Consider the following 27,939-nt stretch of genomic DNA (forward strand, 5'->3'; position numbering starts at 1 on the left):
GTAAATCTCTGAGGACACAGCTGTTTTTTTTTTTTTTTTTTTTTTTTTTAAATCCCGAAAAAGAAGTATGTATTATTTTCCTTCTGATGATGATAATGTCCAGGTCCGTAAATCAAAGGCTCCCTTTTAGCCTAGTGATATTTAACAGGGCTGTGTTAATAATTTATAAATGTCAAGATGAGGCCTCTCTTAGGCCATTGATCTATAGAAAAAACTGCAACTTTGCACATATTATTTAATGAAAGCTTGCATTTTAAATTTGCTATAAATTTAATTTGGGTATGTTTTGTTATAAATGGGAGCTGAATAATAAGACCAAATAATAAATATTAAAAATTTAATAATTTGAATATCTTTTAATATGAAAATATTTATTTTTGAGATAGGTCTTATTCTGTTGCCCAGGCTGGAGTGCAGTGGTGCGATTATGGCTCACTGTAGTCTCAACCTTCCAGGCTCAAGTGAGCCTCCTACCTCAGACTTTCGAGTAGCTGGGATTATAAGCCTTTGCCACCATGTCCAGCTAATTTGTGTAGTTTTTGTAGAGATGGGATTTGGCCATGATTCAAACTCCTGGGCTCAAGTGATCTACCTGCCTTGGCTCCCAAAGTGCTGGGACTACAGGCACGAACCACTACGCCAGCCAAAAGATATTACCGTATTAAACTTTTTCACTCCATTTTTTTAAAGAAACATGATACTTAACTTTTTCTTATTTTGCCACTTCTCTTTTGGAGCCCTTTGTTTATTTCACAAATAAATACTTTTCTCAGTAATGACCTTCTTTCCAAGATCTTTGACAGATGCTTGCTTTAGGGGGGAATCATATTTATGTTGAAAACCCATGACGTAGACTTGAAGACATTCTCTTTTTTATTCCCAGGTAGGCATTGTGAGGGGGTCTGAATTTTTATTAGAATATATGTTACATGCTAAACAGAACTGGAGTATATTATCTGTGATGTGGGATCATTATATCATCCTTGAGAGCTTGTTGTAATAAATTAAGCTCCTGGCCGGGCGCAGTGGCTCACGCCTGTAATCCCAGCACTTTGGGAGGCCGAGGAGGGCGGATCACCTGAGGTCAGGAGTTCTAGACCAGCCTGGCCAACATGGTGAAACCCCGTCTGTACTAAAAATACAAAAATGAGCCGGATGTGGTGGCGGGCGCCTGTAATCCCAGCTACTCGATAGACTGAGGCAGGAGAATTGCTTGAACCTGGGAGGCGGAGGTTGCAGTGAGCCGAGATTGTGTCATTGAACTGCCTGGGTGACGAGAGTGAAACTCCGTCTCAAAATAAATAAATAAATAAATAAATAAATACATTGGACTCCTCTAAATGATAAAGATTATTTTATTCTTGAATGTATGGCTGTTTTCCTTATCAGGAGGGTAGAAACGAAAACCTTTTCTTCCCTCCATCTCATTCTAGTCATTCTGTCCTCCAGTTCTAATTACTGCTGATTAAATATTTCAAGGACTTTGTTTGTTTTGCAGATAGAAATGGTATTTTACCCTGAGCAAATAGTATTAAAGACTTTTGTTTGGTTGGTTGGTTGTAAACATCTGATACAAGGATGCTGGCATATTCTTGAGTTTTTGTTGTTGTTGTTGCTGTTGCTGTAACAACAGTGTAAGGAGACACAGTAAACTGTGAAGTTACAATAGGATTGACATATTGATTGAGTCCAGAAGCCAAGTGTATCTGAGGCTGAATAACCATAGAGGTTATTGTTGACACCTGCAGTGGTAATTTTAAGTGATGTTTTTGAAGGTATGTGCCATTCTATGCTTTTTCATACTTTCCTTTTTCCACTTGTAGTGAAGAAATTTGTTTGCACGGGAGTAGATAGAAAGTGATGGAATAATACTGCATTTTCTCTAGTTGCTAGAAACATCTTTCCTGTCATTAGCCACAATTTGATAATTTCATCTCTTTAAATTAGATTTGCAGGCTGAGCATAGTGGCTCACACCTGTAGCCCCAGGATTTTGGGAGGCCATGGTGTGAGGATTGCTTGAGCTCAGGAGTTTGAGACTAGCCTGCGAAACCTAGCAAGATCCCTTCTCTACAAAAATTAAGGAAACTTAGCCAGGTGTGGTGATACATACCTGTAGTCCCAGCTACTCTGGAGGTAAAGGTGGGAGGATTGCTTGAGCCTAGGACGTCGAGGCTGCAGTGAGCCATGATCCTGCCTCGGCATCCAAGCCTGAGTGATAAAGGGAAACCCTGACTCAAAAAAACAAGCAAAAAATGTATTTCCAAAGTGAGATTATTCTTTTTTTTCTTTTAAAAATTATTATTTATTTTTTGTGGAGATGGGAGCTCGCTATGTTGCCCACACTTGTCTCAAACTCCTAGCCTGTAGTGATCCTCCTGCCTCAGCCTCGCAAAGTGCTAGATAGAATTTTAGGGATGAGCCACCACGCCTGGCTGAAATGTTTTTTTCTAAATCTAGCAGCTTTCCCCTTTCTTTCTCTTACAAATGTAATCATACATTTCTCATGATAATGCTAACAGATATTGGATCCAGTTATACCTTTTCATATCAATGATTTTAAAGCAGTGTGCCTTCCTGAGGCATATAAATGTTGCTCTATTTGAATTATTTCAGATTCAAATTGTGGTATCAACTAAACATCACTAGCGAACCCATTAAATTGCATTTTTTCTGGAGTTGAACTTTTGTTTTAACTTCATATAATTAGTCACTACATGTTTTCTTTTTCTCTTTTCACATGGACATTAAAAATTTTAGGCCCTCAAAAATGTTAAGAAAGTTAATTTTTAAATCTGATAACTCTTTTTAAAATTAATTTACAAGGTGAAAATCTTTCAAATAGTTTTTCCTTCGTTAATTCATTAGCCCAGAAGGGCCTGGCAAAAGTCATTTGGACAGCTGGTGTATTTCCCTGTGAAACAGCAGGGGGAGGTGTTCCCATCCTATGTGTCTTCTAGCATGGAAACCAACCGGGAAGGACTACAGCAGCCTGGATTTTATTAAATGCAGCATTTGGTAACATCATTAATACAGAATTTGTCCATAGGCAACTGTTACATATGTGGAGGGCTTCTCTGTGAATGAAAGAGTGTATTGTTTTCAGCTCAGGGTTTTCAGAGCATGGTCATGTACAGTCTTTCCATCATTCTACCATTGCAACTTCATTGGCAGTTCACAGAACGTTTTTGGCCTGTCCATAATATTCACTGGAAAGCATTCTTTGCCGTCTTGAATATTTCATCCCTAGTAATTTGTTTTGATACCATCCAGCTCCATGGTTATTAGTACTTGTGCTTTGAGGACTCCTAGATTTAGGTCTAGCCCAGAGCTTTCTGACCACTCAACACATACATCTTAATACATTCCAACAGAATTCCCAGTTTTTGTTCTCTTTGCATGTCAGTAAATGACTGTAGTTGCTTGGATTTAAACTGTATTGTCTTCCTTGGCTCTCCTTTTTTCTCACACCACATGCACTCTGTCAGCTGTTTCTGAGGGCTAGAACGTGATCACTGCTGAACACCTTCACTACTACGACCTTGCCTGAGTTGTTTCCTAATCATAGAGGAGCCAGAGGGAGTCCGTTAAAATGTACCTCAGATTGTAACTTCTCTATGCAAAACTCTACCATGACTTTTCCCTTATTTGAGTAAGTACTGAGCTGTCTCTCCATCTCCAACTCTTCTTGCCCTCACTGCTTCAGCCACCATGTCCCTTTGCTGTTGCTTGGACATGCCAGGTATGCTTCTGCCTGAGTCAGAGCTTTGCGCTTGCTTTTCTCTGCCCAGAATGCTTTCCCCGACTTTAACCGTGTAACTTGTACCTTACTTTCTGTTAGGTCGAATGATCCCTTGCCAGTGATTACCTTAAATTGATGACCTCTCCATGCCCATTGCCCAGCTTTGTTTTTTTTCTATAGCACATCTTATGGCCAACTTACAGACTGTGTCTGTAGTAATCTACTTGTTTGTTTATTGTCTGCTCTGTCCCCCACTAGATTGTAATCTCTCTGAGGTTAGAGATTGTGTGTGTTCTAGACATAGCTCCTAGGCCACCTAGTACGACCTCAGTAAACATTTGCTGAAATAATGGGGGAATTGACAGAATCTCCTCTGGAGATCGATATTTATTTGATGATCAGTGTTATAACTGCATTTTAGCATTATGTTCTAGGCCCTAGGACTTCTCCTGCCCTCCCTGGTTAGTTACTAGTTGCTGGCATCTGAATTGAATTGTTCTAGTGGCTCTTCTGCTTTTCTCTTTGAATGACATCAGGTTAACAGAGATGGCAGGGTTAATACATTTGGTCAACCTGGAATCATACCCAGTTAGAATGGCTCAGACATAGAAAACAGCAAATTGAATTTTGACTGAGACTTCTGTTTTTTAGTCAGAGCTACTTTGCCTTTTATCTTAGACTTAGAGATTCTAAGTTTTAAAAGAACGGCTCCGATGAGTTTTGTGGTTCTATTTTTCCCTTGATATAATTTGTACCTATGGATTAGAAGTGCATTTTGAATGCTTTTGATTTTTTCCTATAGGTGTGAAGTATAATTATATTAAGTTAAATGTAAAATTCACCTTGTCGTTTCCTTTCATCACACGCTGAGAGCTTATGTGCCACGGTTGCAAATTACTTTGAATCTTAGGGCTTTGCAAACTGAAAGAAATGCTGTCCAACTTAATCTACTTTTGAACACACTATACAGAGATGGTAAGCCTGACCAAGAATTCCTGTATATTAAAGATTACCGTGGTCCAAAGAAGGAGGCTCTCTTTCATTCTCAGCATTACGTGAAATAAAACTCTGTCTACTTGTTTAATTGACTATGTTTTTACAGCTTTAAAAGGTGGTTTTTCTCGGTTGCAGAGGTAAAGGTCATCCTTGTGAATTTCATAGCCAGATGCACCTTTGTTTGTCTGTAGTGAAGCCCGAGCTTTTTCTTGTTAGTTTGTAATGCTGCTGCTGCTGTTGTGTGTGTGTTTTCAAAATAGCTTTGTTGAGATATAATTCACATGTCACATAATTTACCTGTTTAAAATGTACAATTGGCTGGGCATGGTGGCTTATGCCTGTAATCCCAGCATTTTGGAGGCCAAGGTGGGTGGATTACTGGAGGGCAAGGCAAGCAGATTGCTTGAGCCCAGGAATTTGAAACCAGCCTGGGCAACACAGTGAAACCCCATCTCTGCAAAATACAAAAAAAATTAGCCGGGTGTGGTGGCATACTCCTATAGTCCCAGCTGCTGGAGAGGCCGAGGTGGGGGAGATTGCTTGAGCCCAGTAGGTCAAGGCTGTAGTGAGCCGTGATCACGCCACAGCACTCCAGCCTGGGTGACAGAGTGAGACCCTGTCTTAAAAACACACGCACACACACAGACACTTCAATGCATTTTAGAATATTCACAGATACTGGCAACTATCACCACAATCAATTTTAGGACATTTTCATCATTCCCAGAATCTGCCCCATAACCATAGCAGTCACTCTGTATTTACCCCTTGCAACCCTAGGCAGCAAGTAATCTGCTTTCTGTCCCTATGGATTTCTTTTCTGTACATTTATTACAAGTGGAATCATACAATGTCTAATCTTTTGTGACTGGCTCTTTTCATTTAGCATAATGTTTTCAAGGTTCACCCGTATTGTAACATGTATCCTCATTTCTTGTTGCTGGATATTTTATTGTGTGAATGTATACCACACTTTATTTACCCTTCTGCTTGTTTTTTGCATTTTTCTTTTCCACTTGGTTTTCTATTTACAACCATGCTTTGGGTAAGTGAGTTTAGGAAGTCTTTTCCCCTTTCAGGTCAGGGATGTGGTTTCATCAGCATTTGGCTTCCCTTGCCCTTGGCATTTGTGGACACCAGGTTTTCTCTTTAGATGTGTGATAGCGGAAGCTTCCGCTTGGCCCCAAGACCAGAGCAGGTCACCGATGAGTATTATTGTTCCTCGCAAGCTTCAGGACTTGCCAGTAAACAACAGCATTTTCAGGATACTTGCTCATGTTCTCCTAATTCACCCTCAAACATCTGTGGAATTACTGTTTCAAGTAATACTTTGAATTTGTCTAGTTTATTTCAGAGAACAAAGAACGTGGCAGACTATAGTTTTTGTGATGGTGTTTTATGGATTGCATTTTAGTGAAGCATAATTTCGCATGAAGCAACACAGATGCTTAACCCTTTGAAATCTCTGCAGTAGACAAATAACTTGTTTAAAGCAGTGGTTCTCAACTGTGGGCACATTTGCTCCCCAGGGCATATGTGGCAGTACCTGGAGATATTTTTGTAGTTCTCATTGGGGCAGTGGAATCTGCCCCGGTGAGAACTACAAAATTGCGCTGTTGAAATCCATATGGGTTGAGGCCAGGAATGCTGCTAAATATCCTGTAATGCACGGGATAGCCCCCTATAATAAAAAATTATCTGTTCCCAAATTTAGAGTGAGCAGTGCATTTCCCTAACCTGCTGAGTATAAAAGACACAACTGTTGGCAATGTACAAGCTAACTGTATATAACTGAAAAAGCTTCACATTTACAAGTATATGAAAGTAGTTACTTGTATGAATGAGTTCGTGGGGTTTTTTTTTTTTTTTTTTTTTTTTTTGAGATGGAGTCATGCTCTGTTGCCCAGGCTGGAGTGCAGTGGCGCCTTCTTGTCTCACTGCAGCCTTTGCCTCTCAGGTTCAAGCGATTCTTGGGCCGCAGCCTCCCAAGTAGCTGGAATTACAGGCACGTGCCACCATGCCCAGCTGATTTTTTTGTATTTTTAGTAGAGATGGGGTTTTGCCATGTGGGCCAGGCTGGTCTCAAATTCCTGACCTCAGGTGATCCTCCCGCCTCGGCCCCCCACCGAACATGCTGGGATTACAGGCATGAGCCACCCCCCCCCCGACTGAGTTTGTGTGTTTTTTAAAGAAAGACAGGATTTTAAATTTTTATTGGAAACCTCCTGGGGCACCTCATCTTTGGGAATTTTTGCTTCAGATAATAAAGATTACATATTGTTTCTTACTTGATTTTAATTGGGTTGTTAATTGTAGCCTTGAGTTTTGCTGTTCTGAGTACTTTTGCACCCTCTGCAGCGGTCTTGTGTTTTGTCATTAGTATGTCTTTTTGGAAGAAATTGAGTAGCCTTATTTATTATTGTCTTTTAATCTTAGTTCTCTCAGTTTTTCCCCCAAAGCTCAAGGAGATGTGGAAGTGCTGCTATCAGCATTAGACCCAGTCCTCATTAAAGGGTTTATTCTGTGCTGCCTTCTCTCTGATACCACAGAGGCTGCTCTTTGAATTTGACCTGGGCATCCCATTGCAGTTATTCAGGTTCCTTAAATAAGCCGTATATTCTGAGAATGAGTATATAAACTCTTAGCAGGGTTGATAGAGTTTATTCATTAACCTCAGAGGTAGAGAATTGTGCAGGGGTATATGTAGCTATTTGCTTATGTGGTTGGTTTGGGTCAGGTGGAAGAACTTCACAACATGAAAAAACTCTCAATACCACGTAACTTTCAGATAAAAAGCTGTTTTATTTCTGTCTGAGTTTACAGATCTGCTGACTTCGTATTTCCGTGATATCTTGCAGCTTCATCTGGAATTCTCTGGCATATTTTGAAATATTCTCTGCATCAGGTTACTGTTTATGAGAATGCCTTACTTCTTATTCAGTGAATACAAGTGTTAGAGTGACATTTTCCTTTCCAGAGCAAAAGCCATTACATCTTCTTTCCCAGGCATGTTGATATGAAAGGCAACAGGAAAGGAAAATTGATTTCCCTTTGGAAGCAAGTCGCCTAGCTGTAGGGTGCCTCTTTGGTTTTCCACTGCATGCTGACTGCAGCTGCTTCTCTTGGAGGCAGGACCAGCAGAGTAAGATGTTCATGTAGGTCTTCCACACGTGGACTGTCTCCTTGTATTCCTAAAGGAGGATGCTAGCACATTTTTTGGATACACAGTAAATGCAGAAATGGCACAGGCAAAAGTACTTGAGGTGCTTCGATTCCTTACTTAGGCTTTCAGAGAACATGGATTTGAAAGTAAGCTTGTTTGGCTGACACTAACAACTCTTGGTGGAAAACATCTCCTACTGCCAGATAAGATGAATGTTCCTAGACTGCTCTTTTCATCTCAATAGCCAGCAGCACCTTTTTCACTTAACCTAATCTGTTGGATAACCGATTTTAAGGCCGTGTCATTTAAGGCAGGATGGCTTTGTGGTTAAGCGTATAGGCTCTGGAGTCAGCTGCTTGGGTTCATATCCTAGGTCTCACACATAGTTGTGTGAGTTTGGTCAACTTGCTCAGCCTCTCAGTGCTTACTGTTGCATTGATAAGATATACATAACAGTGGCACTGACTGAATAAGAGTATAGTTAGGATGATCATATAACCTGGCTTTCATATGTTTTTCCTGCGTAGTTATTTGTTGTGTCTTTTTTCGCTCTCAAATGTATCCAGTTTGGATCATAAATTACATTGTTACCTTTGTTATAGTGAAGATTAAATGAGTTAACATGTGTAAAGTACTTAGTGCATGTTAAGTGCCCTGTAAGTGTTAGCTGCTTTATTATTTTGGGGATGTTCCGTTATCCCTTCCACTTGCTCTACTTAAATTTACTTTGTACTCTGCTCTTTTTCCCCTGTAACTGCGATTTCACTGAACACTCTCTTAAGTGAAGTTCCTCCCACCTGGACTGTCTTTCTCCTTCTCTTTGCGTCTCCTTATTCTACTCATGGTTTATGTACCAAATCAAGTATCTCTTCAGTTATTTATTCATGAAATATTTTCTCTCCCAAATAAAAGTCTCATCATAATGCCCTATTTACTGATCCAACGTTTGTGTGAGAGGGTGGGAAGGAAGAAGAAGTAATTTATTATTTTTCTTTCTGTGCCAGGCAGTGAGTTAAGATTTGGAAATACAGCAAAGGACAAAAAACAGTCAAGAGTCAGTCCCTCATGGAACTTCTAGCTGGGAGGTGGAGATAGAAGCTAACCGAATTACACAAGTAAATGTAAAACTACAGTTGTGGAAAATGTTATGAAGGGAATTTAACCTGTTTTGGACAAGAAAGCTATCCTCAGGACATTGCTGTTGAGCTATGACTTGAAGGAAGGGTAGGAGGCACCTAGGCCAGATGAAGAGCATTACGAAGAGTGCTAAGAACCTGAGCAAAAGACTCTGGGTAGGAAGGAGTATGGTGTGTTGTATGACTGGGTGTAGACTGAAAGACAGTGCTGTGAGATGAAGCCAAAAAAGGATAAGCACCTTGTAGATCATGTTAAGGATCTGGATTTGTAATGTACCAAAGTGAGGAGTCCCTGAAGTATTGTAAAATGGGGATTGACATAATATCATTAGCCTTTTTAAAGGAACACGCTGGCTGCAGTACAGGAAAATAATTGTAGGAGTGGATTTGAAGAGACTAATCAAGAACCTGATTCAAGTGGTCCAGCAAAGCCATACTAGTAGATTGAACTAAGATTTGTGATGTTGGAGGTGTTCGGAGGTACAAGTTTGAGAGAAATTCATAAGGTAACAATAAGAGAATTTGTTGATGATGGGATGTAGGGATGAAAGAGGGGAGACAGGAGGATTGCTTGAGCCCGGGAGTTTAAGACTAGCCTGTGCAACATAGTGAGACCCTGTCTCTACAAAAAATTTTAAAAATTAGCCAGGCATGGTGGTGCACGCAGAGTATGCCTTTGGTTTGGACATGTTGAGGTACCTTTGAGATATCCAAGAAGAGACCCCAGGTGGACAGTTTTCACATGCATCTAAAGCTGAAGGGGAAATCTGGTAGGCCTGTGCATGTGTGGATCCTCCTGTGTGTCGTGGTATCTGATTGCCATGAATGCATTATATATGAGATTGGCCAGGTAGAAAGTAGAGGATGAGAAAAGAAGGAGTGCCCCAACATAAATCCTACACTGGTTGGCCTAGCATAAGAAGTGGAGGGAGCAGTTAGATAGGCCCTGGAGAGGATCATGTCTAGAAAGTGAAAGGAAAAGAGTACTTCCAGGAGGGTGTGTGGCCAGCCCCTGTCAGCTGTTACTGAATAATCCAATAATAACGAGGAAAATGCTCTCCTGAATTTGCTACAGAGAGGAAATTGCTTGAATGGGAGTTCCTTCATGGACTACGACATGGTAGACATGATCCTTGCCTTTGTGGACTTTGCAGCTAGTGGGGAAGTGATGTAAGTTAACAACTGATAACAGTAGTGGGATCAATGAGGGCCATTTTACAGGCAGGATCCGTGGGGCAAAGAGAAGGCTGGACTGTGGGTAGGTCTGGGAGGCCCCCTGGGGTTGGAGAGCAGAAATACTGGAGACTCTTGAGGGTCAGTAGAAGGTACACAGACAAAGGGGCGGGGAAGAGTATTCCCAGCAGTTGGGTTCTAGGGACTGAAGGAGTGTCTTGAGGCAGCAGGAGGAGCGTGCAGGAGGGGTGAAAATGGAAGCAGTAGGGGAGAGGTGAGGCTGGAGAGGTGAAGGGGCAGCCCCATAATCTTTGAAAAGGAATGGTGGGCATTGAATTGTATGCTTAAAATGGTGATTCATATGGAATGTGAATTATATCTCAATTGAGCTATTATTGAAAAAAAAAGTGGTGGGATGTCAGATATGCTGGCTGGCTGGCCACACTGGAGAACAGATTGGGAGGAAGGCAAAGGCAAACAATGTTTTGTAGTCACAAAGACCTGTTAGAAAGCAATTGTGTTCATCTGTGTGAGGGATGATGATGGCTTGAAGTAGGTAAGCTAAGATTCAGTTGGAGCAGTGGGTCCATTACAGAGGTGTTCAGGATGTGTCTGGTAGACTAAGTGCTAAGCAAAATGCCTAGAGTGTGGTCGGGCATTTGAAAAATATAAATATGTCTTACTGTGGTGAGGAAGAATTAATTGGAGGACTTCACTCAATGTATTTAGTCAGAAGTCAAGCATCCTAACAAGTAGCCTGGCTTGAGCAGTGGAGATGAGTAGAGCTTGAGGATTGGGAACTCAGGAGCGAGGGGCAGATTTCCATGGATAAGTCAGTTTTACATGACCCAAGAGGAGATATTTTTAATTTTTTTCTTCATTTGTAGTTAATTCTACATGATTTGTTTCTTAATCATGGAACTGGATAGATTTTACCCCCCCGCCCCCAAATAAGTTTCTTGAGGATAGGGGTGTTTTGGCTACCTTTATATCTTCCATAGCTTATTATCTACCATAGTAGATGTAAATCATGACTGAAATAAATATATATTATTGATATTTTACATTTGTAAAGCACTTTGCAATCTATAAGTACATTTACATATAGTATACTTACGTAATTCTCACCAGCAGCATTGTGAAATAGGTAGGTATTGTCCCCATTTACAGCAATGAAACCACACTCAGACAGGTAGAGTGATTTGCCCAAGGCAGTAAAGCAAGCAGCAGTGCTAAGAACTTGGATCTTGGCTTGTCGGTCCAGTATCCCCAGTTCTGTCCTGGGTGCCTGCCTTAAGCTTAAGTACTGACAGGAAGTGGTTTTCTTTTTTTTTGTTTTTTAAGAGGGTCTCACTCTCTCCCCTAGGCTAGAGTGCAGTGGTGGTGATCACAGCTCATTATAGCCTTGAACTCCTGGCCTCAAATAATCCTCCCACCTCAGCCTCCCGAGTAGCTAGGACTACAGGTCTGCACCACCATGCATAGCTAATTTTTAAATTTATTTTTCTTTTGTAAAGATGGGGTCTTGCCGTGTTTCCCAGGCTGGTCTCGAATGATTGCCTCCTTGCCTCAAATGATTTCCCCACTTTGTTATCCCACAGTGCTGGGATTATAGGCATGAGCAGCTGTACCCAGCCAGGAAGTGGTTCTCTTAAATCAGATTTGGACCATAAGCATGACTGAAATTTTCGTGCTTTATCTGAATTGGTTTTGAGAAGTAGTGTGAGGTGTTTGTGGGTGGTGTTGGCTTCATTTTGAAGAGGTAAGATGGTGTTTGTGGAGGCTGAAGTAACCTTAAATGAAGAGTAATTCTGTATATTGACTCTTGAAAGCTTTGATCCTTTCCCCTAGATTAAGTGGGGAATCTCATAGAGTCCAAAAACTGTAAGGAATCTGACCTTCAACTAAATAGGTGAAGCTGCTATTATCTGGGCTTTGGCAACTGCCCACATTTTCTTACTTAAGATGAAATGATGATGTATAATCTTCTAATCAGGAAATGATTGAGAGGAATATACCTAAAAAGAGTCCTAAGGGTACTGCCTTTGGAAATGTATAACTCGTAAGTGTATTTTGAATATCCTCTGTACTCAAGTGTGAGCAAAAAATGTTTTTATGAGTTTTAAAATTTTTGTCAAAAAATTGCACTCACTTCCTGGGTGACCTCATTCAGTCTCATGGCTTTAAAAACTTTATTTATTATCTCCAGGCTGGACCTCGCCGACATAGACTCTACGTGATTTTCTAGGCTTCTCAAGCTTAACACATTCAAAGCCAAACTCCTGGTCTCCCCCTTGAAACTCAAATAGCAGCTTCATCGGTCCAGGCCAGATTCCTTTTTCTTTTTTCCCTCTCACTCTCACCCTCACCTCAAAAGTTTATCAGCACATCATATTTATTTGACTCTTATCTATAAAACATGTAAAACATGAGACTTTTCCCCTTCTCTGCTGCTACTACCCTAGCCCTTCCCAGCTGCTGCTTGTCTTCCCTGGGTGATTGTGCCCCCCTGCGCCCCTTGAGGTTGTTCTCAGCGGCCAGTGATCTCTGGTAAACAGAAGTCAGATCATGCCTTTCTTTGCTACTCACATCCCTGCTGAAGTGCCATTCGAGTAACTTCATTTCACTTGAGTAAAAGCCAGAGAGAGACCTTTTCCTGGCCCACAAGGCCTGCCAGGATCCAGGTCCTCCTCCCGCTGCCTCTTCACCTCTGAACTCATCTCTGACCTCTCTCCCCCTTCTTGTGCTACTCCTGCCCCTCTGGCCTCCTGTGTCTTGAGTGGGCCTGGCTGGTTCCTGCTTCTGGACCTTGGCAGTTCTTTCCCCTCTTCAGGAATCACCTCCCTTCATGTGTCCTTGGCTTTCTCTCTAATGCACCTAGTCAGGGTCAAAGCCCCCTCAGAGAGGGCTTCCCTGAACATCTTGTTTAAAATTGCAGTCCTGCCACACTGTCGGTCCCCCTTAGATTTCCCACGTAAGATCTTCTCATTAGGTATGGTGCCTTTTGTTGATAGTCTCTCTCCACTGCTGAGCACATAAGCTCAGGATAAGGGCAGGGGTTTTGTGTTGAGTTTTCTGCTGTTTACCAACACCTGGAGCAATAAGTAGCACATAATAGGCGTTCAGTGACATTTGTTCACTGAGTAGCTGAAGCTTGTTGTAAATCTGAAATGTGTTCTAGATTAGATTTTCCTCCTTTTCTTATTCAAAGTATGTTATAATGTGCTTCCTGTTTCACTGGGTTGGGTAGTGATTGGCACAGATATTTTCAATGTTTTTGGCTTTCTGACTGGAGAAAAATAGCTTTGAGGGCAGAGTGAGTGTGTTTCTTAAATCTGTCTATGTGAATCATCAGCATGGATGAGTGTAGGAGAAGTTGGTGCCTGTGAAGAGCTGGAGACCCTGGCAGCACAGGCAGCAGGAGTTCCTGTGCAGGCCAGATAGGGTTGAGCTTTGAGACAGCTGCACTGGCATCCTACTTCATGCCCACTGGCTGTGTTCTGGAGACTGTAAAGTGAGGATGACAACTTCTGTCCAGTTCACTTCAGGAGTTGAAAGAATCAAATGAGGAACTTGCTCTATAAACCTCATGTTGCTATAATAAAGATGCTGTTGTTGTATCGTCTACTTTGTAGATCATTTCTAGCAAATCGAAGTGACAGCTCTCCTTCTCAGTGCCATCTGGTTCCTCTCTGGGTCCCTTTCTTTAGCTGTCACATCATTGGTATGTGTTGATCACTGTACACTAAGGCTCAGAAGAATTATGATTTGTATGTTAAACGCAGAGGAAAAAAATATATTCCCATTGAGCTGTATTTTAGAGCCAAATGTAAATGGTAATTGGATTGACTTTTGCTTATTGTTCATACTTATCTGAAAGTTGGTTATATAAATATATCAATATATAAATGATATGGTGTTCATATAATTTAATATATTAATAATATAACATACAGATAATGTAATATGTAAATAGATCCAACTTTCAGATAACTCAACATTTATTTTATAAATATAGACATATACTGGATTTCATTTTATAGACATCTTTATTTCTTGAATTTTTAACTTTCTTGCTCACTTTTGGCAGAAACAACTCTATTTTCTTTGTAAATAGAAACAGTGTATGATTTTGTAGTGAGTAGTGTTGAATGTACAATTTGGACTTACTGTTTTTTCTCTCTGAGTACTGAAAAAATGTTTTCTACACAGTTTTCTGGAGCAGTTATCTTGTTAACCCCAGGGAGAATGATTTTTTTTCTTAAAGTCTTCAGAAGTGTTTCTGTCCGAAACTGCAATTGCAGTGGAGGGGTTTTCCGCCCAAGCTTTTCATTCTTTTTGGACTCCCAATAGACATTGATGGGTTTTCAGGGTCAAAGAGGGACATTTTAACAGCTAACGGTGTTAGCTGATAGTTTTTTTTGTTGTTTGATTTTTGTTTTGAGACGAAGTCTCGCTCTGTCTCCCAGGCTGGAATGCGATGGCGCGATCTCGGTTCATTGCAACCTCCACTTCCTGGATTCAAACGATTCTCCTGCCTCAGCCTCCCAAGTAGCTGGGATTACAGGCGCCCACCACCGCACCCAGTTAATTTTTGTATTTTTAGTAGAGACAGAGTTTTGCCGTGTTGGCCAGGCTGGCTTTGAACTCCTGACCTCAGGTGGTCTGCCCGCCTCGGCCTCCCAAAGTTCTGGGATGACAGGCATGAGCCACCGCCCCCGGCCTGATAGTTCTCTTTCTTTCGTGATTGGCTCGTTCGTGCTCTAAACTTAAGACTCGTCGAGAAAGTAGTACATCTCTGTATTTTCAGTTGCTAGCACTAGTAGCCTACCAGGACTTGGGAGTTTATGAATATCCATTTAGCAGATGGTTCATCTGGGCAAAATGTTGTAGGCAGTAATAATTTTTCCTTTTCTTGAAATATGTTTAGAAAATAGAAATCCTATTTGAAAGCATGTTTCTTACATAGAAGGAAGTAATCTAGTTTTGTGCTACATGCGTTCCTTCTTCTAATGTAACTTCTGATGCGTGATTGCTCCTTCATCCCCTGTCTCCCGAAGACTGTGAATACTTTCTATTTTGCTGAATGTCTAAGGATATTTTGAGAGGCTTAGGAGGAGGTCTTTTCCCGTATGAGATTTGACCTAAGAGCTCTGCAGAGAATATGTGGTAATTGTTACGGTTTTAGCATGACCAAAGAGAATTTTCTTTTTTCTTTTCCTTTTCTTTTTTTTTTGAGATGAAATCTCTCTCTGTCGCCCAGACTGGAGTCCAGTGGTACAATCTTGGCTCATTGCAACCTCTGCTGCCTGGGTTCAAGCGATTCTCCTGCCTCAGCCTCCCTAGTAGCTGGGACTACAGGTGCCCACTGCCATGCCCGGCTAATTTTTTGTATTTTTAGTAGAGAAGGGGTTTCACCGTGTTAGCCAGGATGGTCTCGATCTCCTGAACTTGTGATCCGCCCGCTTCAGCATCTCAGAGTGCTGGGATTACAGGCATGAGCCACCGCGCCCGGCTGACCAAAGAGAATGTTTTCTGCATCTGAAGCATGTAACTGCAAACTGATTTGTTTATGGTTGTTGTTAAGAGGACCAATCTTTTGTTTGTTTATATGAACTGTTTCCTTTCTTGCTCTAGGTGCATGAGAAACAGAAACTTCTTAGATTTATCAGTTGCCTCTTTTTGTTGCATTTGAACGTTGAGAACAAGGACCATGAGTTTTCTCCTCCATTGTGGTTTTAGTTCTAACGGCTGGCACATAGTATTTAGTGAAGATTTGTTGAATAACTGAGATAGGGTATTGGGGAAGATCATAAGAAAAACACAAAAGATAAATTATTTATAAATTTATTGTTAGGTTTATTCTAAAACTGACTTATAAAGAAAAAAATTTTTCCTGCTATAAAATATCTGTAAGAACTGTGTTGGGTTGGAGTTTGGGATTCACTTTTCCCATTGCAGACTCTTAAAAATCTCGGATTTTTCTTCTTGGTTTTCTTTTTGGGGAGGACTTTATTAGGAATACCATTTATAGTAGAAATTTGGAAGACTGTAAAAACCACTTAATAGTCCCTAAAGATGGAAGGTTGTTTCTGGAAGCTGTTATGTTTTGTTAAGGCAGAGATAATACATTTTCTCTCTCTCTCTCTCTCTCTCTCTCTCTCTCTCTCTCTCTCTCTCTTTCTCTCTTCTCCTCTCTTCTCCTCTCTCCCTCTCTCTCCCCCTCTCTCCCCCTCTCTCCCCCTCTCCCTCTCCTTTCTTTCTTTTTTGAGACGGAGTCTGTCTCTCAGACTGGAGTGCAGTGGCGTGGTCTTGGCTCACTACAACCTCTCCCTCCTAGTTTCAAGTGATTCTCCTACGTCAGCCTCCCAAGTAGCTGGGACTATAGGCATGTGCCACCATGCCCAGCTACTTTTTTTGTGTTTGGTGGAGATGGGGTTTCACCACGTTGGCCAGGCTGGTCTCGAACTTCTGACCTCACATGATCCCCCTGCCTTGGCCTCCCAAAGTGCTGGGATTACGGGTGTGAGCCACCACGCCGGGCCAGTAATACATCTTTAGAGAGATCATTTTCCTTGGAACATAACTGAAAATGGTAGGATGATAAGATGTGTAAAATGTAGCTGAAGGTGGAAAAATCTTGCTCTGAAGCTCTCACTTTCATTTGAGTTAAAAATTATTTTTATTCTTGAAGGAAGTTCTGGGAGTTTGTAGAAGTAGCCAGAAAATATGTTTAGAATATAGTGTCCTATGAGAGATCCTGAGACATTTTTGACAGCGCTACAAACTAGTACTGTTTTTTTCAGGTGGAAATATTTTATTTTATGGTGGAGATGGGGTCTTACTTTGTTGCCAAGGTTGGTCTTGAATTCCTGACTTCAAGCAGTCCTTCTGGCTTGGCGTCCCAAAGTGCTGGGATTACAGGCATGAGCCACAGTGCCTGGCCTGGAAATAATTTTTACTACAGATTCTTTTCTCTTTAAATTAATATTATGGGTTATGAAGCTCCTTATGTTGTCTACCAGGGTATCGCTTTGCTTTTTCTTTCAGAAGGAGAAAACATGTAAGGTAGAGGAAGTATAGTTTACTCTGATGCATTCAGACGGTTTTTATTATTGGCGTGGTAGAAAACCACAAACCATTTGCTGAGACCGAAAACGGCATATTTAAAATTTTGACACTTATCTTAATTTTTCTCCTGTGGCTTGTGTGAAGTTTTTAGGTGTAAAGCATGAATAAGTAAGAGATTCATTTAACAAAACATTATTTTAGGAAAGAAATATGAAAAAACGTTAAAGTAAAACCATTCTTTTTTCTTTCCTAGCATTTTTGAAACGTTGGGGTTGTTGGAGTGGTTGGATTTTCCCTGGAATTGAGTGAGAAATTCAGAAGACTGAAGCCCAGGCTTACTGTCTACCTTTCACGGAGGCCTAGCCGTGAGAGGACAGAAGAAGGCACGTGGCGAATCATGACAGCGGACAAAGACAAAGACAAAGAGAAAGAGAAGGACCGGGATCGAGACCGGGACCGAGAGAGAGAGAAAAGAGACAAAGCAAGAGAGAGTGAGAATTCAAGGCCACGCCGGAGCTGTACCTTGGAAGGAGGAGCCAAGAATTACGCTGAGAGTGATCACAGTGAAGATGAGGACAATGACAACAATAGTGCCACCGCAGAGGAGTCCACGAAGAAGAACAAGAAGAAACCACCGAAAAAAAAGTCCCGTTATGAAAGGACAGATACCGGCGAGATAACATCCTACATCACTGAAGACGATGTTGTCTACAGACCAGGAGGTAAGGAGTGCTACGTTTGGGTCTTGCCAGTGTTTGCAGTGGGGGAGTGATCTTAGCATTATGGTGAAATAAATACGCTTTGTACACTTTAAGGAAGGCTTGGAATCCAGAAGAGTAGGAAACTTAATTTGGTAAACATGTGACCCACTTTTGGTCAGTTAGGTTTACCCACTTCTTGTTTGTGTCTGCCTTAATTTGGTCTTGTGTCCTGGTTTATGCATTCATGAGTTCTTTCCTTATTTTCCTATGCTGCTTGTTCTCTAACTTGACCATCTGCTTAGTATTTTTTTGTCTTTTGAATTCATCCTTGCTTTTTAATCTTCAATCATAAATTAGACTGTGGTGACCCTGCAGAATTGACTGCTTGGTGGAGCCAAGTAAACCTTAAGATTCTTGGAAACAGGAAATTTACCTTGGGACAGGATCGACCAGACTCTAGAGAGGTACTTTTTAAAAATGGCCTTTAGAAGGCTGGGCGTGGTGGCTCACGCCTGCAATTCTGGCATGTTGGGAGACTGAGGCGGGTGGATGACCTGAGGTCAGGAGTTTGAGACCAGCCTGACCAACATGATGAAACCCTGTCTCTACTAAAAATACAAAAATTAGCTGGGCTCGGTGGTATGCACCTCTAATCCCAGCTACTTGGGAGGCTGAGACAGGAGAATTGCTTGAACTCAGGAGGCAGAGGTTGCAGTGAGCCAAGATCGTACCACTGCACTCCAGCCTGGGCGACAGAGCGAGTCTCTTATCTCCCAAAAAAAAAAAAAAAAAAAAAAAAAAAAGCCTGAAGATCAGAGGTTTATTGCTCCTTCTAACTTCCTTTTCCAAAAATTTGAGCTTCAGGCTCTCTAATCAACGGTTATAGAAGAAGTCATCTTACCTGCTTGGTTTTCCAGAAAATGTATTATGGTCATGCCAGTGTATTGTTGACTTATAGCGTTGTTGAAAAAAAGACTCAACTTTTAGATGAGATCAGGGAAACAAGTGAGTCAAAACCTGTTGAATACTAGCAAAGCCTTTCCTTTTCATTTGATGTATTGTGTGTATTAAAACACCTTTTTTAGGCTGGGCACAGTGTAATCCCACCACTTTGGGAGGCCGAGACAGAAGGATTGCTTGAGCCCAGGACTTCAAGACCAGCCTGGGCAACACAGTGAGACCCCATCTCTAAAAAAAATTCTTACAGATTAGCTGGGCGTGGTGGCGCACACTTGTAGTCCCAGCTACTCAGGAGGCTGAGGCAGGAGGATCGCTTGAGTCTGGGAGGTCAAGGCTATAGTGAGCCATGATTGCATCACTGCATTCTAGCCTGGGTGACATAGTAAGACCCTGTCTCAAAAAAAAGAAGATACTTTTCTTACAGAAGCTGGTAAAACCTAGGTGAAATCGTTTTGTTTGAGTTGCTTTTACTGTTGAAGAGTGACATGAATTTCGTATGAGATGTAATTAGCAGATTAAAGCTGCCCATTTTTATGTTTTTCTGAGAAAGAGATTAAAATACTTCACTGTGTTATGTCCATAATCTGGAACAATCATTTTACTGAGGAATGCTGTTACTGTTCTGAACTTCACATCAAGTTCCAGATTTTCATTCTCCCACATAGGAGTTTTTTAAATTTCAAAAGATGTCAGTGGGGCTGAGCGCGGTGGCTCAGGACTGTAATCCCAGCACTTTGAGATGCTGAGACAGGAGGATTGCTTGAGCAATGTGGAGACCAGCCTGGACAACATAGTGAGACTGTTATCTCTACAAAACAGCAAAATGTTAGCTGGGAGTGTGATGAGCCTGTAGTCCCAGCTACTCAGGAGGCTGAGGTAGGAGAATCTCTTGAGCTCAGGAGGGCAAGGCTGCAGTAAGCCCCGTTCACATCATAGCACTCCAGCCTGTGCAGCAGAGCAAAACCCTGTCTCCAGCCGCCCTCTCCCCCACCCCACCAAAAAAAAAAAAAAAAAGTCAATGTTAGAACTTAATACAGACAAATTTGTATTCACAACTACAATTTCTTGGTTGAAGATGAACTGAGACGGTGTTTGTGTGATATAAATTTATCAGAGTGGAGGTTTTAGAGCAGTTAGAAATCTGCTGTAAGGATTAAATGATGTGTGTGGGGGTTACAGTACTGGCTGTATTTATATTTGATTTAGACTCAGCTATTAGGCAATAAGAATTTCTTAGTGACTGAAGAATCTCTCAGAGTTACCACAGATTGCTTGTTTAGGGCATACGCACACCTAAACCATGGGAAAGGAACAGAATGTGTTAACTCTGTTAGATATAGATTACATTATGATAACTTCAATATAAGAAAAGATTTATTTATTATCCTTTCTCTTGGTAACAATTTAATTGTGGTAATGAAGTTTGGATCATTGTCAAAAGGCAGGCTGCTTTGTGCAGTATTGAATGCTAAATAACCTTTCTCAACGTTTACAATATATGGAACGTTACTCTGGTGTCAGTGGGGACATTTCACCAAAAATAGTAGTCAAATATGTGTGGAAAATGCTGCCTGTATAGTCTGAGAGAGTCAGAATTAGTGACTCTTAGAAGCCCCACAGTTAAGGAAACCTCTTTAACATGAAAAATACCTGCTATTTTTCCCATTCAGGACTGTGGCACCATGTTTCTGCTGAGTATCTTCCTAAAAATACAAATCAACCAAAAACAGTCTTGGATCTGGGCACAGTGGCATGTACTTGTAGTCTCAGCTACTTGTGAGACTAAAGTGGGAGGATCTCTTGAGCACAGGAGGTCAAGGCTGCAGTGCTCTATGACTGTAGTGAAATTTTTACAAATTAGCTGGGTGTGGTGAACTATGATTATAGGAAGTCCTCCTGATATGGTTTGGCTCTGTGTCCACATCAAATGTCACCTTGAATTGTTGTAATCCCCACATGTCAAGGGCAGGACCAGGTGGAGATAATTGAATCATGGGGGCAGTTTACCCATCATGTTGTTGTGATAGTGAGTGTGTTCTCATGGGATCTGATGGTTTTATAAGGGGCCTTTCCACCTTTGCTCAGCACTTCTCTCTCTTGTGGTCATGTGAGAAGGATGTGTTTGTTTCCCTTTCCACCATAATTGTAAGCTTCCTAAGGCCTCCCCAGCCCTGTGGAACTGTGAGTCAATTAAACCTCTGTCCTTTATAAATAACCCAGTCTGAGGCAGTTCTTTATAGCAGCGTGAGAACGGACTAATACACCTCCCTTCCTGAGTCTGGAAGAATATGTGTAGGGAGATTGCTAAGGACTTATTTACAGAATGGTTCTTAAAGTGCTTGAGCAAGAACTGTGTATTTATGGAGGCTGATAGTGTTTCAGTGAATCTGAAAACCTCTGTGAAATGTGAAAAAGGTATGTTCTCTCTGAAAGCTGAGTGTGTTATGAAGGATCTATAAAGGCCACACATGGTTTGGAAGATTTCCATGGCACCCAGAGCAAAACAACTTCACCTGAGGCACCCTTTTGCTTGAGTGGGGGCTGTGCCTTTGCATCCTGCCGGGTCCAGTGGATGTTTGACTATTTGGTAAGGAGACTGTCTTTGACCTTCTCAGTGGTTTCTTTTCTTTTTGGTAATGGATTTGAAGCTAACTGAGTTGGCTGCCTTCTCCAAACAGCTTTTTCTCTAAATGGGTATTTGTTAAATATTGTCTGTTCTTTAGGGTTTCTTAAACTGAAGAATCAGAAGTAGGGTGCTGGGCCAGGCAAGGTGGCTCACACCTGTAATCCCAGCACTTTGAGAGTCTGAGGTGGGAGGATCACTTGAGGCCAGGGGTTTAAGGCTGCAGTGAATTACATGCCATTATATTACAGCCTGGGTGACAGAGCAAGACTCTTGTCTCTTGAAAAAAAAAAAAAAAAAAAAAGTAGAGTACTGTGATTAGATTCCCAGATGGGGGTTGAGTTTTCTCTTGTCTTTGTTTTGTTTCCTGATTTTTTTTTTTTTTTTTTTTTTTTTTTTTGGACAACAGGGTGTTGCTCTGTCATCCAGGTTGTCAGTGGTATGATCACGGCTCACTGCAGCCTCGACCTCCCAGGCTCAAGTGATCCTCCTGCCTTGGCCTCCCAGAGTGCTGGTATTATAGGCATAAAGCCACTCCACCTGGTCTTTTCCTTTCTTGGTATAAACTACTACAATAACATCCTTTGTTAGTGATGAAAAACCATTATCCTCGCCCACTTGCAGAGATCCTGTGTGCTTAGTTGTATCTTAAAAGCTTAGGATCTGTGGAGAATGTTGTAAAGGATATCTTCAGTGGATTACTAGCTTAAAAAAAAACAAAAAAAGAGACAGAGTCTCACTGTCGCCCAGACTGGAGGTAAGTGGTGTGATCATAGTTCACCACATCCTTGAACTCCTGGGCTCAATTGATTCTCCTGCCTCAGCCTCCTGAGTAGCTAGGAATACAGGTATGCACACACCTGGCCTATTAAAAAATTTTTTTTGTAGAGATGGTGTCTTGCTATGTTACTCAGGCTGGTGTTGAACTCCTGGCCTCAAGTAATCCTCCTGCCTCTGTCTCCCAAAGTCTTGGGGTTACAGGTATGAGCCACTGCATCTGGCCTAATTACTAGTTTTTAAATGGTAGATTTTTTTTTTTTTTGGAGACGTAGTCTTACTCTGTTGCCCAGGCTTGAATGCAGTTGTGAGATCTCAACTCACTGCAACCTCCGCCTCCTGGGTTCAAGCAATTCTCCTGCCTCAGCCTCCTGAGTAGCTGGTATTACAGGCACATGGCACCACACCCAGCTAATATTTATTTATTTATTTATTTAGAGATGGAGTCTCACTCTGTCGCCAGGCTGGAGGTCAGTGGCGTGATGTTGACTCACTGCAACCTCCGCCTCCCAGGTTCAAGGGATTCTCTTGCCTCAGCCTCCTAAGTAGCTGGGACTACAGGTGCGTGCTACCACACCTAGCTAATTTTTGTGTTTGTAGTAGAGACAGGGTTTCACCATGTTGGCTAGGATGGTCTCGATCTCTTGACCTTGTGATCCGTCCACCCCAGTGTCCCAAAGTGCTGGGATTACAGGTGTGAGCTACCGCTCCTGGCCTAATTTTTGTATTTTTAGTAGAGACAGGATTTTACCACGTTGGCCGGGCTTGTCTCGAACTCCTGACCTCAGGTGATCCACCCACCGTGGCCTCCCAAAGTGCTGGGATTACAAGCTTGAACCACTGCTTCCAACTGAATAGATCTTTAATACTCACTTGTTTCTATGGGATATAAAGCACAGATTAAGATTTTTCAAATATATTATTTTTTGCTTTCTACATCTCTGAATTGGTTTTACTACTCAGAGTAAGTATAAACTATAGGGACTTCTTGAAATGTCACTAAGAATGAACGTAGCAGGGATACTTTGAGGATAAAAGTAGGCTTTCATATAATCATGCTTTTTTGTCCCAAGCTATATTTAAATTGTTTAGTGTTTAGAAGCCTGAGATCTTATGGAGAAATTGAGTATTATTTAGAATCTATCACCAAGGTTTAATCTCATGCATTGTCACAACCAGGTCTTTTTCACTTTTGCTTCTAAACTCTTTGATTACCTTAATTTTGTCCTTAGGAGCTCAGCATAATGGATTTTGTTACTGACTCTGCCCATGTTCCCTCCTGCCTCAGGGCCTTTGCACTTGCCCTTCTCCTCTCGGTAACGCACTTAATTCTTGTCTTTTCTTCAGCTCTCCCACCCCAGTGTCATTGCCTTTCCTCTCCCAGGTTAGTCAAACAAATTTCCTTAATAAATACTATTATAGCCTTTTTTGTGTCTTGTCTTCTAGCACTTACAACAATAATTTTTTATTTGTTAGGATTAATAAGTCTTCCTCCTCCAAAAAAATAGCAGTTCTTATTTTTTCCCACTCATCATTGAATTCCTGCCATCTACTGACAATAGTGTACACATAGTGTATATTCCATAATATATATACATTTTTTTTTCTTTTTTTTTTTGAGATGGAGTCTTGCTCTGTCACCCAGGCTGGTGTGCAGTGGTGCCATCTCAGCTCACTGCAACTTCTGCCTCCTAGGTTCAAGTGATTCTCCTGCCTCATCTTCCCAAGTAGCTGGGATTACAGACGTGTGGCACTAGGCCCAGGTAATTTTTGTGTTTTTAGTAGAGTTGGGGTTTCACCATGTTGGCCAGGGTGGTCTTGAACTCCTGACCTCAAGTGATCTGCCCACCTCGGTCTCCCAAATTGCCGGGATTACAGGCGAGAGCCACCGTGCCCAGCCTGTATTCCGTAATATTCGTTGAATAAAGAAATGTCTAGAAACATAAAAAAAATGTATTGACTCATTGATGATGTTAAAATTAGAGTAAGGCTTCTGGAAGTCTGTTTTGTATGACTTCCCAATGAATGATTTAACAGGCCTGTTAAAAATAAAACCAAAACAAAAACCTTGTAGGGCTCTATTGTATATTGTCTTTGAGTCAGATCTAACTTCTTTGTTGTCTGTCAACCATTACTCCTGTTTTGAGATGGCTGTCACGGTAACAAATTGATTTATTACACAGCTGTGTGCAGCCAGATTTCCCTTCTGGGCTTCTTTAGCATAGGATATTGATTTCTGGAGTTTGCTGTAGGTGGCATGTTAATTTCTTTCTACTGTTTTCTGTTAGGTTCTAGGAAATTTGATTCCTTTATTTCTGGTGCAGGTAGAACTGGTTAAAAAATTAAATTCATATTATTGTGAGATTTTTTTAATTTTGGCATATTGGTGTTGCTTGCTATTTGGATAATGGAATGTTTTTTTTTTTCAAAAGTATGTATTAAGCTGGTTCTCCATTTTTTAATATTTTGTCATATTAACTGATAATTTTGATTGTCCAATTTACCCTAGATATAGTCCTAGAATATGTGTTCCTTCTACTTTCATGAACAAAGTGCAAAATATGTATTTATATAGATAAGTTTGTGGTTTGTGAAATCTTAGGTGTTACAAAATATTTGACCCTTTTATTTGCCAATTTTGAGGAAAAATGTCCTGGAAACAAGAATTGTTTACTTTGATCACTTAAGTGTTATTTTCTTTTGATGCAAATGGAATTTAAGCTGGAAAAAATTCAGACTAGGCAAAATGAAACCTGAGGATCTAGTTTGAATAAAAATGGAATATACATATTTCTAAAATCTATTTAAAGTAAATGATTATAGGTCAGGTGCAGTGGCTCACATCTGTAATCCTAGAACTTTGGGAGGTGGAGGTAGGTAGGTGGATTGAGCCCAGGAGTTGGAGACCAGCTTGGGCAACATGGCGAAACCTCGTCTCTACTCAAAATACAAAAATTAGCCAGGCTTGGTGGTGTACTCCTGTAGTCCCAGCTACTTGGGAGGCTGCAGTGGGAGGATCCCTTAAGCACTGAAGGTCGAGGCTGCAGTGAGCAGTGATTGCACCACTGCACTCCAGCCTGGGTTACAGAGTGAGACCTCATCGCAAAAACGAATAAATGATTTCAAACATAATGTTGAGTGGACACAGAAGAGCATAATACGGTATAATTCCTTTTATAGAAAATTTTAAAACAGCCACAACTAATCTTTGGTGTTTGAAGTCAGGAGAGAGATTGCCCTATGGGTACTGGGTACAGAACATTAAGGGGACCCCCAAGTTCTGGTCATGTTATGTTTTATGGTACTGGTTACACTTATTTGTTCTTTGAAAATTTATTGCATTTTGCACTTCTCTCTATATGTATTATACTTCAGTAAAAAGTTTGCCTTAAAAGAAAAAGTAAAGATAACATTAAACTGTTTTCTAAATGGAAAATTTCCATTGAATCAACTTACTGTTTAAAGTGGGGAGGGAGTCCCCAGCATTTTAACAAGTGGTCCTAACATTTAGCTACTGCTTCTTCACTGAGGGGTTGGTCTGTGGTGGCTGAAAGTGGTGTCACATCCTTAGTTCCCTGAATCATGGAAGGCTGCTTTAAGGCAATTTATTACTCAGACAAATATTGCCTTCCCAAAATAAAACCAAGATCTGACATTTGGTGTTCTAGGATATATATATATATAAAATATAATATTATAATATTATAATATAATATATATTATATTATATATATATTATATATATATGTATAAGCTCATTTGATCTGTGACTTTTTATCTACATCTCTTAATATTTAGAAGAAGTTTAGGTATTAATAGATGTGACATGCAAATGAAGGTGTCTTCTTGAGACATTCGTGTTTTGTGGTGGGGTAGAAGTTTTATTGATAATGGCAAGAATATTTTTGTGTAACAGCATAAAGGCATCTTTAGGCAGAGCTTAGGACAGACCTGTGACAAAATCATTTGCACTTATTAGACCTATTATTAATCTGCTTAAAGCTTTTCAGTGTATTCCCTGTTCACCAGCAGGTTCGTTCCCAGAACCTGGCACTCCAGACCCTCTGTGACCTTATTGCCTATCTGCGCAATCATCTTTAATGTTGTTATTTAATCAACGTTAGTCTTATTTGGGAGGAAATACAATGAGGCTGTGTGTTAGTTTGTTAGGGATGCTGTGGCACGGTATAACAAATGGAGTGGCTGAAACAGCAGAGGTAGGTTGTCTCACAGTTCTGGAGGCCACACATCCAAGAGCAAGGTGTTGGCAGGATCGTGTTACCTCTTTTTCTTTTCTTTTTAAGACAGGGTTGCCCAGGCTGGTGTGTTATGGCACGATCATTGCTCACTGCAGCCTCAGTCTCCTGCCTCAGCCTCCTGAGTAGCAGGGACTATAGGCATGCATCACCATGCCTGGCTAATTGTATTTTTTGTAGAGACAAGATTTGCCATGTTGCCCAGGCAACCCTTGAACTCCTTGGCTCGTGCTGTCCGCCCACCTTGGCCTCCCAAATTGCTGGAATTTCAGGCATGAGCCACTGCACCCGGCCTCATGTTACCTCTGAAGGCACCAGGGAAGGTTCTGTTTCAAGCCTCTGTCCTTGCTTACAGCAGTTTGCTACTTTGTGGCAGCGTAGTGGTGATCTTTTGTAGCATTCTCTTTGTGTACATATCTCTGTGTCTATCTACATTTTTCCTTTTTATAAGGATGCCAGTTATATTGGATTAGGGCTCACCTTACTTCATCTTAGCGAATCATACCTACAGTGTAATTATATCTTCATATGTCCTTATTTTAGTTGCATTGGCAATGATGACCCTGTGGTTTTTTTTTTTTTGTTTGTTTGTTTGTTTTTGAGTGGCAGGGAAAGGGTCTCACTCTGTTGTCCAGGCTGCAGTGCAGTGACATGAACACGGCTTACTGTAGCTTTGAACTCCCGGGCTCAAGTGATCCTCCTGCCTCAGCCTCTCAAGTAGCTGGAACTACAGGTGTACGCCACTGTACTCAGCTAGTTTCTAAATTTTTTTTACAGAAGGGATCTTGTTTTGTTGTCTGGGCTGGTCTTGAACTCCTGGCCTCAAGCCATCATCTTGCCTCAGCATCTCAAAATGTTGAGATTACGGTCATGAGCCACTGTGTCTGGCCTTACCTGTTCTTTAATAAGGTCACACTCTGAGCTATTGGGAGTAAAGACTTCAACATATGAATTTTGGGAAGGACAAACTCATCCTGTAACAGGCAGGAAGAACTTTGTTGTTAGGTAGACTCAGGTTTAAGTGATTCACATTTGAGTGACATCTTCAGTTCTCTTAGTTGTATGTCTTTGGAACAGTAGGGAAAATGTAGTTCTTATTTTCAGTCACATTATAGTTGAACTTTTAGTTGTGGATTACATTAACTTTTAATTACTTCTGTTTCTGTAGAAATTTTATTTCATCTTTTAGGTGATTACCTTTTCGTGTATATTAGGAAGTTATTCAAATTCCATGTATGTGAAAGACAGTTCTTTAGCACATAAAAACTACTTCGTGGGGATAGAGGAAAGAGAAAATACTAAAGTTATTCTAATTAGAGAAATGAGAAGTGATATTTTAGAC

General features: G+C 41.0%; 1 protein-coding gene across 4 annotated transcripts in view; it reads left to right on the forward strand.

Moving 5' to 3' along the window:
• The window catches only part of RERE (arginine-glutamic acid dipeptide repeats), a 463,614-nt gene that overhangs the window by 146,820 nt on the left and 288,855 nt on the right, over positions 1-27,939 (forward strand). For all 4 annotated transcript variants that reach the window (XM_007980666.3, XM_007980665.3, XM_037985385.2 and 1 more), the window contains one exon: positions 17,534-18,002. In XM_007980666.3, coding sequence (XP_007978857.3) covers positions 17,678-18,002 — 325 coding nt within the window. In that variant the 5' untranslated portion in view covers positions 17,534-17,677. The remainder of the gene's footprint in view (positions 1-17,533; positions 18,003-27,939) is intronic.

The sequence above is a fragment of the Chlorocebus sabaeus genome, chromosome 20, assembly GCF_047675955.1.
Source record: "Chlorocebus sabaeus isolate Y175 chromosome 20, mChlSab1.0.hap1, whole genome shotgun sequence".
NCBI lineage: Eukaryota > Metazoa > Chordata > Mammalia > Primates > Cercopithecidae > Chlorocebus > Chlorocebus sabaeus.